A 13380-nucleotide genomic window follows, 5' to 3' on the forward strand; every position below is an offset into this window, starting at 1 on the left:
AAATCAACATGGCGGACTTTCTGCTCATCAGGGACTGAGTGAGCCGAATATAACCGTGGCCTAGCTAAGCAGTCCGACATAAAAACAGAAGTTCTGTTTATATAAATAATGGCTCACATTGTTGCAACTAATAGCTTAAGAACTTGACCTTTCCCTAAAAAAATAAAATAAAATTGCAACATTGATAGTGGTTTTTAAAAAAAATATTTCTGCCCTTTATTTTACAGAGTGATTAATTATTCACATAAGAAAAAGAGGCAAATTGTTCAACTGTGCTTTTTTTTAAAAAAATAATGTTTTAAAACAAAGATAACATTTGGAGTTAGAACATTTTTAATGTTCTTTAGCATCCTATTTTGACCAGTAGTGTGTGGATAGCATTACTTACTGTAAAAACAAACCGAGGGTAGGTCATATACCTAAACTCTTAAGATGTCTAAAAGGTTGCCAGCATTTCTAAAAACAGGATCTCCTAAAACGAAGGGCTCAAAACAGTAATGTTTCTGTAATTAAATAAATTTGGCAAAATGTTGCAAGGTCTTCTTTTTGTTTGAAATGATGGAGCAAAATGACCCTCGCCTGATGAAGTCTAGTTCTTTGTTACAGGAGCCTGAATGAACACCTGCCAGAAAATACAGTTTCATTTTAAACAACTGTTGTGACTCCTCTGACAACAGATTTGAACACCTCATTGAACGTTAAAACAACAACTTGGAGTCTTCTCCCCGCAGTAACAACTTGCACAACTTGGACTTTGGTACTTAGTGCAACTTTGAAGCACTGAGTAGGTGTATCCACTTGTCAAAGAAGAATGGACTTTTCTAGTTTTTGGCAGGCTGATTTTTTTTAGTGCACCTCTTAAGAAACTGCGGCAATTTCAAAACCGTTTCTAAGTACCACATTCTAAGCAAATAAAAGTTACAATCATGCACATATCACTGTTAAAACCGAGCTAAAACTTCCACCGTAAGTTACACACAGCATCACTGCAGCCCAGATAGGAAAATTATTCTCAGTACATCATGAGGTTTACTCAACTGAAGTAAAATAACCCAGGTAATCGGAGCCCTTATTCCTATGTACAACAGACGTCCTTAAAACTCAGAACATTAAAAACTGGATGCATGGCTTCATATTGTTCGGTAGTTCAGGTCAGCCCAGCACACTGATTCATACCTTCTGTAGAAGAATTGAGGTCAGTGCGTGGAAAACAGTAGCAGCGTTATCATTAGGAACCATCTGTGGAAAGCAGTTTGCTGTGGCTGTCCAAACAGACCATTGAGAAAATCTGTCAGAAAAGACATACAGTACCAACAGGAGTGGTGTAAAATTAGCCAATTGCCAGTTTGCTCATAACTAGTTTAGTTTGTTCTGTTCTTCAGTGGAGGAAGCGGCTGAGGTCCTCGTGAATCTCAGCCTCATCCCACGGCCCGTGGATGTTGTCCTTGTGCCTTTGCAGCCTGACCAACAGCAGGGGACAGATTAATGTGACACTCACTAAGGCCAGGGATAAGAGCACAGCTCCCCCAAGTGACTGGGATCCCAGACCCCCTACTCCTCCGACACACACTCCCACACACACCCCAGTAAACTGGCCAGGCGCATTCGCCCTTATCCTCTGGAGTAGACAAGGCCACAGGGCGAACACTAGCAGTGCACAGGTGAGCATGGCGAAGGTGTGCAGAGCACCAGGTAACCTCGAGGCCAAGCACACAGAGGCAAACAACGCAGCGTTCAAAGAGAGGCTGCCCGGGGGAGAGGGGTGGGCGTAGGGAAATGACACCAGGTGGGCCAACAGCATCAGAGCTGACATGGCGTACACAGTGTCTGTGCTAACAGACTCTGTTAACGTTTTGAGTACTGGCGAGAAGCCGAAGGTGAAGGAAAGGAACAGGGCGGCGCTCTGTGAATCCGCCAAATGTGTGCGGTGGTCACTGCAGGATTCAGTCTGAGAGGTCAATGCTTGGTACAGTCCATAACCCAGGAGGGCACATGTGAGACTGGTCCAAAACAATGTCTCAGGAGCAAGGAGACCCTGTGAGAGAAACAAAAGAACAAGATGTCGACCAATCAGAGGTTTCCTTCAGAACAAGAACAGTATGAAGTTAAAAGCTGTTCTACAGGTGTACCTGCTCCATGTAGAACCAGAGGGTGATAAAAATGGCCACACAGGACAGCTGTTGTCCCACAAAGCCTGCTTCTTTCACTACGGCCCAGTAGCGGTACTGCCGGATTCCCTCGTTCCTCCGTAATTCCTCCAGGAACCTCTGGTCCACGTAGTTGTCAGGAAACGGCTGCCATTCCCATAGCACCTTCCGCCAGGGCACAGACTGGCTCGGGGCCCCATCAGGCCCCATTGCCCTCTTTACCAAACAGAAACATACAGAGAGCAGCACGGTCAAAGTAGCTGTTAGTTGATTTTTTCCTTTTGCAAAGCACTTAAAAAACAGGCAAATAAAGTGAACAGCTAACTAAATGAGTACCTAATATTAGGTCTTGTCTTTAATTACTTTAAATATCTTGGACACTTCTGTTTACGAACCACACTTAGTGGTGTTTATTTGTTCTTCACCCACACACCCATGAAGCTCTTAATCAATGAACTCCAAAACATACTTTGCTAAAATTTGTAATGTTATGTGTATTTTCACCAGTCCTGGGAGAAAGTTTGTGTTTGTACAACATACCTCATGGATGTAGGAGCACCTTTTAAATGGTTCATAAACTTAAATTAGACAGAAAAACACTAATATCCATATTGGTGGGAGTCGATGAAGGGGTAAGAGCTTCTCGTTTAAACCTCCCTTTATTGACCACTAGGTGTCCTACTTGAGCAATGTTATTGAAAGGCTCAAGTAGTAAACCATTTTATGAATGAAGTAAGGATCACTAACTGAAGGGGAATGCATGGTGGTGCTAACAGCTACCGTTACCTACTCATAGGCAACTCTGTCTGCCTGGCAATTGTTTTGGATGGAAGTCTCGAGTTGGACCCTAGTTCTTCAGAAAATTCTTGAAAATCCTCTTAATGTAACACAGCTCAAAACGACCAATGAATATATTTTACAATCAAATCTGGCCATTCCAATTTGTCCTGTATGTTTAATAAAAGCATACTATGATATTCATAGTAGGTCATATAGAACACATGGGAAATGCAAACCATCAAGCATTTAGTTGATCATTGAAATCTGTCTTTTAATTATTTAACAAAAAATAATAAATAAATAGGTAAATAAATAAAAAGAAAGACAAAAATCCAAATCGCCCCGAGTCTGAAATAAAGCAACAGGGACAAGAGAAATACAGATAAATGCAAGTCTTATCATTTCTTTTATGCCTTCTGTGAGGTCACCGGGGTACAGGTACATGTGGTCGTTTTGGGGAGAGATTTTAGTTTCTTAAAATGACGATATAAAACAAACGGCCAAACCAATAGGAAACCAAACAGACGGCAACTTGTTGCTTCATAGATGAAAAGAAAACTGTACTGGAAATGAATGCTAAGGCTAGTAGCTTTAACGCCAGTAAAGCATCTAGCGATATTTAGCCCAGTAAGCGAATTTAGTTTCAAGTTATTGATAACTTTGGATGTAATTTAAGAAGTTGTTATTGATAATCACTGCTATTACTATTAAAAGAAGGAAGTAAAGGATAAAGCTGGGATGTATGATTAGCGTTTTCTGTTAAATTGATGTTAAGCTGATCAGGCTTGATTCACAGGCTCTTCCGGTTTGGTGTGAATATAAAACTAGCCTTGTTCTACTGAAGACGCATTTAGAGATAAATATATATTCAGGGTTGGTTATAATCCTCCTGTAGTTGAATATGATCAAAAACATTATCCACCTACCTAGGCTGCTTTTATTCGTCGCTATGGGCGCAGACGCTTTAACTTCATCAAATGATTATCCCGGAAGTAAATCAATCCGTTGGTGCTCACAGCGCCCCCTGCTGTTAGAGGTTTCTAAAGTAATGAATCGATTATTTCTGCTCTGTCCAGCTCCAGAAGTTTTGTAATTTAATTGATAGATAAATGAGTCGCTAACTTAATAACTACGCGTGATTGAAAATTGAAAAATCATACACTAACCAAATAAAAGATTCTCAGAAATTAACGTTGACAACTGTCTGAATGTTTAAATAATTTGACTTACATAAATCTTTACTGAAATGTGAGAATCTTTATTTGATTATTTTTTCAATTATTTCGGCCCAATGCAGCACAATAAATATATAGCATCTATATATTATATAGTATACAGTACATGGCAGTTAAGTTTTAATTCACATTTTACAAATGTAGTTAATTTCATTTCAAAATTATTGACACATATATGTAAATATCGTTAGAATTTTGTTGTATTTGTTCATAAATATGTAAATAAAATTGCATTTCTAATTCTGAATATCTGCCAGCCATTTTCTCATTAATTTTATCTGTTTCTTTTTTTTTTGTTTGACAAGATGTCTATAGTGAACATATGTGGCCCTTTCTCCACTGAACTTTTAAGTCGGAATCAACAGATCAGCCCATCCCACCAAAGGTATCCTGATATTTTTCAGCTTACAAGTCTTACAGTTAAGAGGGCCTGTGTCCCACTTTTACACATTCTTGTGTTTTACACAGCTTCTCAGAAAATGGACAACAGCCGGAAAAGAGATCTATCGAAGTCAGCAGGCGATTTGAGGAACTGCAAACATCCAGAACAGCAAGTTCTACCAAAATTCCAACCCAATGGATAGAAATCACTTAAACAGTTTAAAGGCTATTAATGCCGGAAATGTCTCCGATGCATCTTAATTAGGATAATTATGCAAATAAGAGTGAATCTAATTAATTGCTAGTAATTCTAAATGCTCGATGGTACTTAGCAACACCAATTACTAAGCTTAGGAGACACTTTTTCACCAAGAGTGAAGTTGATTTGAGTAGTTTTATTTCATCTTACTGAAATCAGTTAAAGCTGCTCTTTGCATTTACTGAGATTATGTCCTTTTTTGATGATATGAAACACTTAAGTGTGGGGAAAACCCCTCAAGAAGAAATCTGTAAGGAGAGAAATGGCTCAAGGTCATCTATTTCTGTTCTCGGTGTGGTTCACCAAATACTTCTCCACTGCACTTTTTCCTTGAGCAGTTTTTGATGAAGCTAAGATCCATATCCTTGAACAATTCTTCTTTTTTTGCTGTTAGCTCTTCTAAGCTCTTAATTAATTAGATTACATTTACCTGAAATAGATAGTAAAAAAAAAAAATCTACCACTAAGAGAGAACCAGTGGTGATTGTATGCCAGTTTGAGAACAATTGAAGGTCCTTAGTTTCATTTTAGGAAAAAAAATAAATACTCCAGACATTTACTGGTTTGCATTTCCATTTCATATGACATATATTTCTTTCAGACGGCGTCAAACTTCAACAGCGTTTCCAGGACTCGTTCATCCACATGGTACCTAATAGAAGGTTAAGCATTATGGGTCAAAATGAAAAACATTTCAAACATTTCTGACAAGAATCCCAAATATTGTGTTTCAACTCTCCAAGCATTCACTGCGCAGAAAGGCCGTCTTCCGCTGAACTGAAGAACTGTCTAATCATCTCGTCTCTGCAGCTTCACTCAAAGAAAAAAGCAGATATCCATTAAAGCTTTTCTCTCTACCAGTAAACCAGAAATACTTTATTCTGTTCTGCTGCGACATCTGAACTACTGACTGATATAGAATCTCTTTAGCAGTCCAGCATTTCTGAAACCTCAGACCTCAGGTTTAAAGTGTATTTTCATGAGATAGCAGAGAAAGTGCTAAAGTGTAGAGTAATACAACATTGCCGCTGTAGCTTTTGCTGCTGCACACTGAAACCCAGCAGACAGAAATAAGCTATAGGACACTGTACTCATGCTTACTAAAAAGACAAATTTGTTGTTTGGAAATATTAACAATTGCAAAAAAAAAAAAGAAAAAAAAGATCTAAAACAGTCTAGGAGTGAAAACTAAGTAACCATCTATAGCTTCTTTTTTTAAAAACAGCATTTCTGTTAAGCAGTTCACTGCAGGCTGTACGGAGTAGATAGCCTAACTAATTTTTACACCATAATTATTCTAGTCTTGAATTGTGACGCTCATGGTGGCAACATGTTGAAGGAGCTCTCTCATGCACTGCATGTTTAGACAATTATTCTGTCTGTATATGCTGCTGGATTTTTGCTCTAGCGTATATTTTTTCCAGACAATTGTTATGACGAGTAACAGGGACAAAGAGGTATTCTTCTTACAACTGGAAGCAGCTGATGAGGATTTTAAAAGCTGGAATAACACCTGCCCTACGAGGCTCCATGTATGGAGAGCAGGATCAATAGAGAGAGAGAGAAGGAGGAAGTTCGAATCTCTGAGGGGTTTTCACCATTCGGCAGACATGGACCTAAAGAGGAGTGGCAAAAGCAAATGAGGTGGATTAGCAGTGCTTGTCAACAACAGATGGTGCCATGCAGGAAATTTTAATATATCTGCTGCCTGGAAATAGAGAAATTAGTGTGTCACACAGCATTCCGATCAGAGCCTTCTTCAGGCTCACTGGGATGCCGACTGCTACTGGAGATCCTTCCCATCCACAACAACAATGGCTTGAAGACACATGGACGATACGACTTATGACACCTGGTTTCCTTTTAGGATAAAGAAGAATTTTTTGAATTGAATTGCATAAGGAAGAGAACGACACAGTCATCTGAAAACCACAACTAAATTTAGCGGGTGTTAGATTTTTGTCTATGTCTGAGACAAAATAACAGTAAAAGGTATGTCATTTTTTCAACAATAATTGAAATGTTACATAAATATTGTTTAAATCTTCAAAACTGTGGTATTTCTACCGAAGGTCCCCTTAAAAAAAAACCTCCTGCCTGCCTGTGTAGACACACAAGGAAAGACACAGATCAGAAAAGATAGATTTGTTTAATTTATACACATCTACAAGTGCAGGACATTGGTGGAATAAATGTCACATTCCCTCAACCTGCCTCCACTGCTTCATCAAAATAGTAGAAAATATATGTTTTAAAAGAGTAACAGAGTACTTTATTCCTTCTCAGTAACATAGAAATACTATTAGAAATTTTTTTTAATCTACCAGGATTGCAAAAGCGTTTTAAATCGACCTTTTGTAAGAATACCAGAATCTTAACAAACACGCCCACACAGTGATGAAAGCCGAGCAGATGAATGCTTCATATAGATTAATGATAAACAAATTACACAGTTAATTTGCATAATATTAATACAGCTAGTAAATGTTTGGTTTTAAGAACTTTAAACATAAGGCTCTGAAGTAAAGGCCTGATCTCATGATGCGTCTTTACTCTTATAGCACAAGTCGTTTAACAGTGAAGTCAAGTATAAAGAAAACATTTAGGGGAAAAGAAAAAAAAAATCAGCATAATTTTAACAGAGAAAAGGCACAAAAAAAAAAAGAATGAAGACCTTCAGTAGGCGGTCCGAGATGGAGCTCTGTTCTTTACTGGACCTTCCTCTAACCCACCTCCAAAGTTCCAGTCCTCAAAGTCAATTTGTCAACAATGTTTTTCAAAGGCAGTGCAATAATCATGAGTTGTTTTTGTTTTTTTTAAAGTATAGATTTAGCACAGATAGTAGCATCTAAGAGAACACTGAAGTAGGGGAGGATCATGTTAAACGGAGTGAGTTTTCATTGACCTTCCAGGTGTCAGTCACACAGAAATAGCCCTCTGTCACTAGAGAGACAAGCGGACCCGTCGTCTTCACAGAGTAGGCAGACTAAGCAGACACCCACCAGCAGCCACGGGCCTTCACAGCGGGATGACTGTGCCGTGGACACCGTGGCGCCCATCTCTTCTGCTCCACAGTCCCTAGGGTTAGCAGCGCAGCCCCACCCCACCTATCCACACACCTGACTGTTCAGCAGCTGTGTGGAAACAAAGCATGGCTAATTTTCAACAGCATTCATACTTGCTGCCAACTTCACAGACCTCAGAGATGAGTTCAAAACTGACCGGTAGATTTGTCTTTTTCTCTAGAGTAGTTAAGACATGCTACCTAACTGGTTGCTCCTCCTCTTCCTGTTTGGCAAAAATAAGTTATCCCAGCAGCAGGCGACTACTTCAACTACTTTCATTCAAGAAAAAAACAAGACAATATTTGCAAATTGGCCACTGGCCTGGTAACGCTCCGGCTCTATTAGAAAAGTAGTTGCATATCGTAAACTTGTTATGACGTGTTGTGTAAACCACTACAGCAGCTAAGAAGGACCTTAAAACGGTATAAAGCTATAAAGAGAGAGAAGAACATTTTTCTTGTTAAAAGGTTGTTGAGTGGAGGTATGGCTAGTCGACACTTGTGATTCATTCCCAAACTCCAGTGGACAGAAAACTTGAAGCAACAACAGTGGCGAATTAGTCCTGAACCTCTGTTGGTTTCTGCAAACATTTAAAAGACATAATGGAAAACAAAAACAAACAAACAAAAAAAAGCATCTCTAATGTAACCGTGTTAACGTGTGTTAGTTTCATGATTTCTGTTCGTCCAGTTCTAGGCGATGTTATGTGCGAATTTTCCTCTTGTCCTCGAACAACGAGCGGACTAAATAGACCTGGACGGCCGACACCACCATCATCATGACGAGGTTGAAAACCGACCAAAAGTTCACCCTGTCGAAGTTGCTCTCCTGGATGTTCCGGTCGCGAGCCTCGAACGCCCGCAGCAGCGTCTGGATCTGCGCGCTTTTCCCCAGGCGAGACTTCACGTTGTTGATGGTGTCCTGGGAGACAGAAGATAAAAAAAAAAATTAAAAAAATTATATATATACTTATGAAGGAAACCGAACAAGGGACACTGTTACAAATACTTTAAACGTCATACGCATTTATGTTTAACTCCCTTCACTCTGATGCCACTAAATAAAACCCAGAGGAGCCACTTGCTTTCAGATGTCACCTCATTATTTTATAATTAAAGTTGATAAAGTCATGTGCACTTTAATCTCAGAATAAATCCACCTGGATTAATGAACACTTAATGTTTGTCGACATTAATTGTTCATTAATGTTGAACAAGCAGCGCTGTGAAAACCAAGGACCACAGCAGATATGGTGATCCACATCACCTTATAAGAATAAGGATCCCATTCAACCTGTTCAACTTTGCTTATATACTGCAAAACACAAAATCTTACCAAGTATTTTTGTTCTAGTTTCTGGTGCAAATATCTTGGTACACTTGGAATAAGATAAAACTAATTTACAAGTGACTTTTGAGCAAGAAACAGGAGCTTGTTTTAAGTCAATAATTCCTTAACATTGATGAAACCGTGCTAGTTATGAAATAATCTGCCAGTGGAACAAGACATTTTTGCCATATTATAAGTTAAAAATTGTTTTTCCACTGGAGGATTTTGTCACTTATAACTAGTACTTTCTAGTAACTAGTAAAAAAAATATTAAGTTATTGACTTAAAACAAGCTCCTATATCTTGCAGAAAATGTCCACATGAGTTAGTTTTGTCCTATTTCAATTGTCCTAAAATATTTGCACTAGAAACTTGACCAAAAATACTGGGTAAGACTTTGTGGGTTTGCCGTGCATCTGCAAAGCAAAGCTGGAGCATATTCCTAAGCAAGCTGTGGGAGTCAGGTATACTCCTTCCTTTCGTAAGAAAGCAACTTCCTCCACTTCTGGAAAACACGTTTCCTGCTCTTTACCACGTCATGGCTCTGTGACTTCTGACACAAATAAGAGCCATTCATAGTGACGGGGCAGTGCTAGTCACTGTGGCGAAACGAATAACAAGCTGAGTGTTCATGGCGCTCTACGTTCTTGTGACACATGCTGAATCTCTTAGGATGCTGCTTTGTGGGGAAATTATTGGGTCATTAATGGGATTGTGTCAAGACAATAGAGGGACAACGTCTAAAACACTAAAGTGGAAATATAAAGGAAAACTATGCATGTCAGATTTTTTGTTATGCTACTGAGATCAGATGGTTTAGAAACATGTTAAACTATACGTTGTGTCAAAATGTCTGCCTCACCATAATGTCTTCCAGCTTCATGTCCAGCGAATCTGTCCCAATGATGTGCTCCTTCCAGTTGTCGGAGTCTTCCTCCTGGTCCATGTTGTCCAGGATCAGCTCGAAGAAGACGAGCTTCTCGGATATGGAGCTGAACGTGTTGTCAAAGCAAAACACGTAGTCCCCGTCCTCATGGGTTTCCACGCTGAAGGACAGAACGAGCTGTAAGGACACCTTGGACGTGCAAAATAAATCAATGGACGTGCTGTTCGAGACGCTCACGTGTGGACGCCGTCCGACTTGCGCTGATCGCTGAAAAGCAACTGGCCGGAAGGAGAAGAGATGGAGAAGTCCACGTCGAGACCGGCGCCGTCTAACACCTGTTGATGGCGAAGGCAAGAGAAACGGGCACAGGTGTCACCAGGGCTCAAACACACAACTTACCAGAAGACAAAATAGTTAACCTGCCAGTATTCAGAGCCTTGCAAAAGTATTCACACTGCTTTAATCTTTTACGTGCTCCCATATGTGGTAGATCAGCATTAAAAAATGCAGGAGAAATAATAGTTTTTAACATCTTTTCACAAATACATTTCTAAAAACTGTTCTATGCAAAGGCCCCTTTAATCTGATATCCCAAAATAAAAATCATCACTTCATTTGTAAACAGTGTGTGGATTTTTGCTTTAATACAGCTGTTTACTGGATATTTTAACAGAACAATTATTAGACATGTTCTCCACAAATTTTACCTTTACGGTAAGGTAGCAAGAAGAAAACCCTTATTGAAAGAAACCAATAAGAAGCCCTGTGTGGCTCCATTTGAATTGATAATTTGTGGAAAGACTTGAATATTTATTCCAGACTGTGCATAAATGTTATTCTCTATTTGTTTAAAGCTGATAAGAGACATACTCAAAAAAATAAAATAAAATCTGAAGCTGTAGTTTTGCAAAGTATTGACTCAGGGGAGCTGGATATATTATTTTTAAAAATATTATTAACATTTTGAAAACCACAAATAATTGAATTACTTTGTAGTACTCTGTGATGTTTTATCACATGAAATCCCAACAAAACACATTAACGTTTGGGCAGTAGTGAAAAATCATATGAACAATTCAAACATTTGTAAGGCATTGAATATGTTTCACCCAAATAGTTATAGTTTTTCATCATTTTACAGTGAAAACAAAACCCCTACAGCTACACATTACAATGTTAAGAAACTGCTAGGAATGTCCATCATGGCCAGACAGTCAGACGGGATTGCTAAATGTTTGTGCATGTCAGGGTCAAACAGAGAGATTCATTTTGGGAAATAATTTGTGCACTGACAGGCAAAACTGGTTCCTGACAATATGAAACATCAAGGTGTGAGCCACAAAGCCAACTGGTTCTGCTAATACGTATTAATTTAACACCGCAAAGCAGTATTGTGGGTAACAGGCAGTCCAATCTTTGTTTATGACCTGATATTCAATCTCCAGGGAAGCCTCTTTCTTCATGGTTTGGTAGAAACATTCCTTTCGGCCAGCAGGCAAGCTGAAGGTGAAGTCGCTGTCCGTAGCCTGGGAGAAGGAAGCCAACACCACCAACCTGTCCGAGACCAGCGAAATAAACACGGACAGCAAACACAGAACCATCCGGGCCGGCTCCATGCTCGAACCTGTGATCCTGAGAGTCCAAAACGCTAAAGTTGTGTTTCAGCGGCCAAACACAGCGTCACAGAGATGAAGCAAATGCTTCGGTGAAATTTTCTGACGTTCACCCAAAGTTGACTTCTGTTAAACTGTGCTCAGCCTCAGCGAAGACTGCTAAAGCATCAGGACCCCGCCTGTTCATAACAACAATTTTATTTTTTTTTGGCTCAAATTAATGAAGTTACAATATGTTTCAAAAATGTTTTATTCCTTTTGTGAAATATGACGTCCATATATTTGGCTAATAAACAAAAAATATCTCTAAAAAGCAGCTTTAAGGGCCTTGCTCGAATTGCATTGTGGGATATATAGTTTATTTGTACCATGTGTGACTGACGACTGAATTCGATGTAATCAAAAATAATCAAAACAAATAAAATTAAATTTCGAACTTCAACAGTTTACTTCAGTGTTAAAATTAAAATGTGTTTGTACCATTAAACCTTTAAATGTGTAACGTTTTTGCAGTGTTGCTTATTACATATATCCAACTTTTCCGGAGTGAATTCTAGATGTATGCCAAAAGCTTCACACTGAGCATGCGTTAATTCTTCCGTAACCCCCAGAGTGAACTTTTTTAAACCTTTTGAGGTTTAGTTAATTTTTCTGTCATCAGTTCTTATCTCAGCTCTCAAAATAACAGTTAAATTCATGAGTCAATCAAAGCCAATATATTTCTATTTCTTCTAAAATGTTTCATGTAAATATCCTTTGCATTGACCCTTTTTATATATAGTTTTTTGTTTTTTTTTTAAGAGAAGAGGATCTTAAAACTTTATGCTTGGTTTGCGATTCCCAGATCCTAACACCCCAAATTATTTTGAGAACCACAAATCGATTGTAAGATATGGAGTAATGAATGTGATTATGAGTAAATAAATGATATTTACTTTACAAGCAAGAGTTGCTCAGAGTTTGTCAATAATCTGCTGTGCGTCAGAAGAATCAAGTCCAAACTGGAATCAGAGCCAAAATTAGAAAAATAAAAAAAAAATCTTGTGGAAATAATATATAATTAACTTATACGTTTGCATTGCTATCTAACACCATATTGAATTTAAAAAATACCGACCAAAATACCAACCACACAAAAAATAAGCCTAAATACAATGCACATGATGTGGTTTGTTTGTGAGAGAATTTGCAAACAAAATATAAGAACGAAGGGACAATTTCGCAACCCTAGTGCACAAAATGGGTTAAATAACAAGCACACACATACAAACAATGTTTTCTCTTTGCAGTCATAAAATTAGTTATTTATGGTTCCAGGCTAAAGTAGCCACAGGTAAACAGACAATTCTAGTGGATAAATATCAGTCTAATTTATACTAAGACATATTTGAATTTAATCAAAGAAAAACGGTTTTAATGACATCAATTCCGATTACATACGAAAAAACAAGTCAAATCGTAATGTTATTGTGCAATAAGTTGAAATAAGGCGTGCTTTGCTTATCAGTTTACCAAAAAGCGTGACGCGTCCAGTCGTACAGCCACCAGCTCATCCTCAATGCTGGGGACGGGGCATTTTTTCAAATACGACACAACCAAGTCTCCTATGATTGGTCGATTATTTCCTTTCTGTGATTTGATTGGTTATCTCTGGGGCAGGCGTTACATTACCCGGAGCACGGCAA

General features: G+C 38.6%; 2 protein-coding genes across 2 annotated transcripts; both read right to left on the reverse strand.

Moving 5' to 3' along the window:
- pigc (phosphatidylinositol glycan anchor biosynthesis, class C) lies at positions 1-3930 on the reverse strand. Its single transcript, XM_028027978.1, has 3 exons — positions 3854-3930; positions 2130-2363; positions 1-2035 (listed from the first exon to the last, which is right to left on the reverse strand). Exons 2-3 carry the CDS (start codon positions 2355-2357, stop codon positions 1379-1381), a joined length of 885 nt encoding a protein of 294 aa, XP_027883779.1. The 5' UTR covers positions 2358-2363; positions 3854-3930; the 3' UTR covers positions 1-1378.
- A 3002-nt stretch (positions 3931-6932) lies between these two features.
- tmed5 (transmembrane p24 trafficking protein 5) lies at positions 6933-11859 on the reverse strand. The gene is made up of 4 exons (XM_028027979.1): positions 11510-11859; positions 10320-10417; positions 10059-10242; positions 6933-8788 (listed from the first exon to the last, which is right to left on the reverse strand). The coding sequence occupies exons 1-4, from the start codon at positions 11696-11698 to the stop codon at positions 8570-8572; spliced, it is 690 nt and encodes a 229-aa protein (XP_027883780.1). The 5' UTR covers positions 11699-11859; the 3' UTR covers positions 6933-8569.
- Between the last annotated feature and the right edge of the window lie 1521 nt (positions 11860-13380).

This window comes from Xiphophorus couchianus, chromosome 9 (assembly GCF_001444195.1).
Source record: "Xiphophorus couchianus chromosome 9, X_couchianus-1.0, whole genome shotgun sequence".
NCBI lineage: Eukaryota > Metazoa > Chordata > Actinopteri > Cyprinodontiformes > Poeciliidae > Xiphophorus > Xiphophorus couchianus.

Coding starts and splice junctions, on each gene's coding strand:
- pigc (XM_028027978.1), bottom strand. CDS start 2,357: ATGGGGCCTGATGGGGCCCCGAGCCAGTCTGTGCCCTGGCGGAAGGTG. Junction 2,036..2,129: donor TCTGGTTCTACATGGAGCAG/GTACACCTGTAG, acceptor TTTCTCTCACAG/GGTCTCCTTGCTCCTGAGAC.
- tmed5 (XM_028027979.1), bottom strand. CDS start 11,698: ATGGAGCCGGCCCGGATGGTTCTGTGTTTGCTGTCCGTGTTTATTTCG. Junction 10,418..11,509: donor CCCTGGAGATTGAATATCAG/GTCATAAACAAA, acceptor CGCCATCAACAG/GTGTTAGACGGCGCCGGTCT. Junction 10,243..10,319: donor AAGTCGGACGGCGTCCACAC/GTGAGCGTCTCG, acceptor TCTGTCCTTCAG/CGTGGAAACCCATGAGGACG.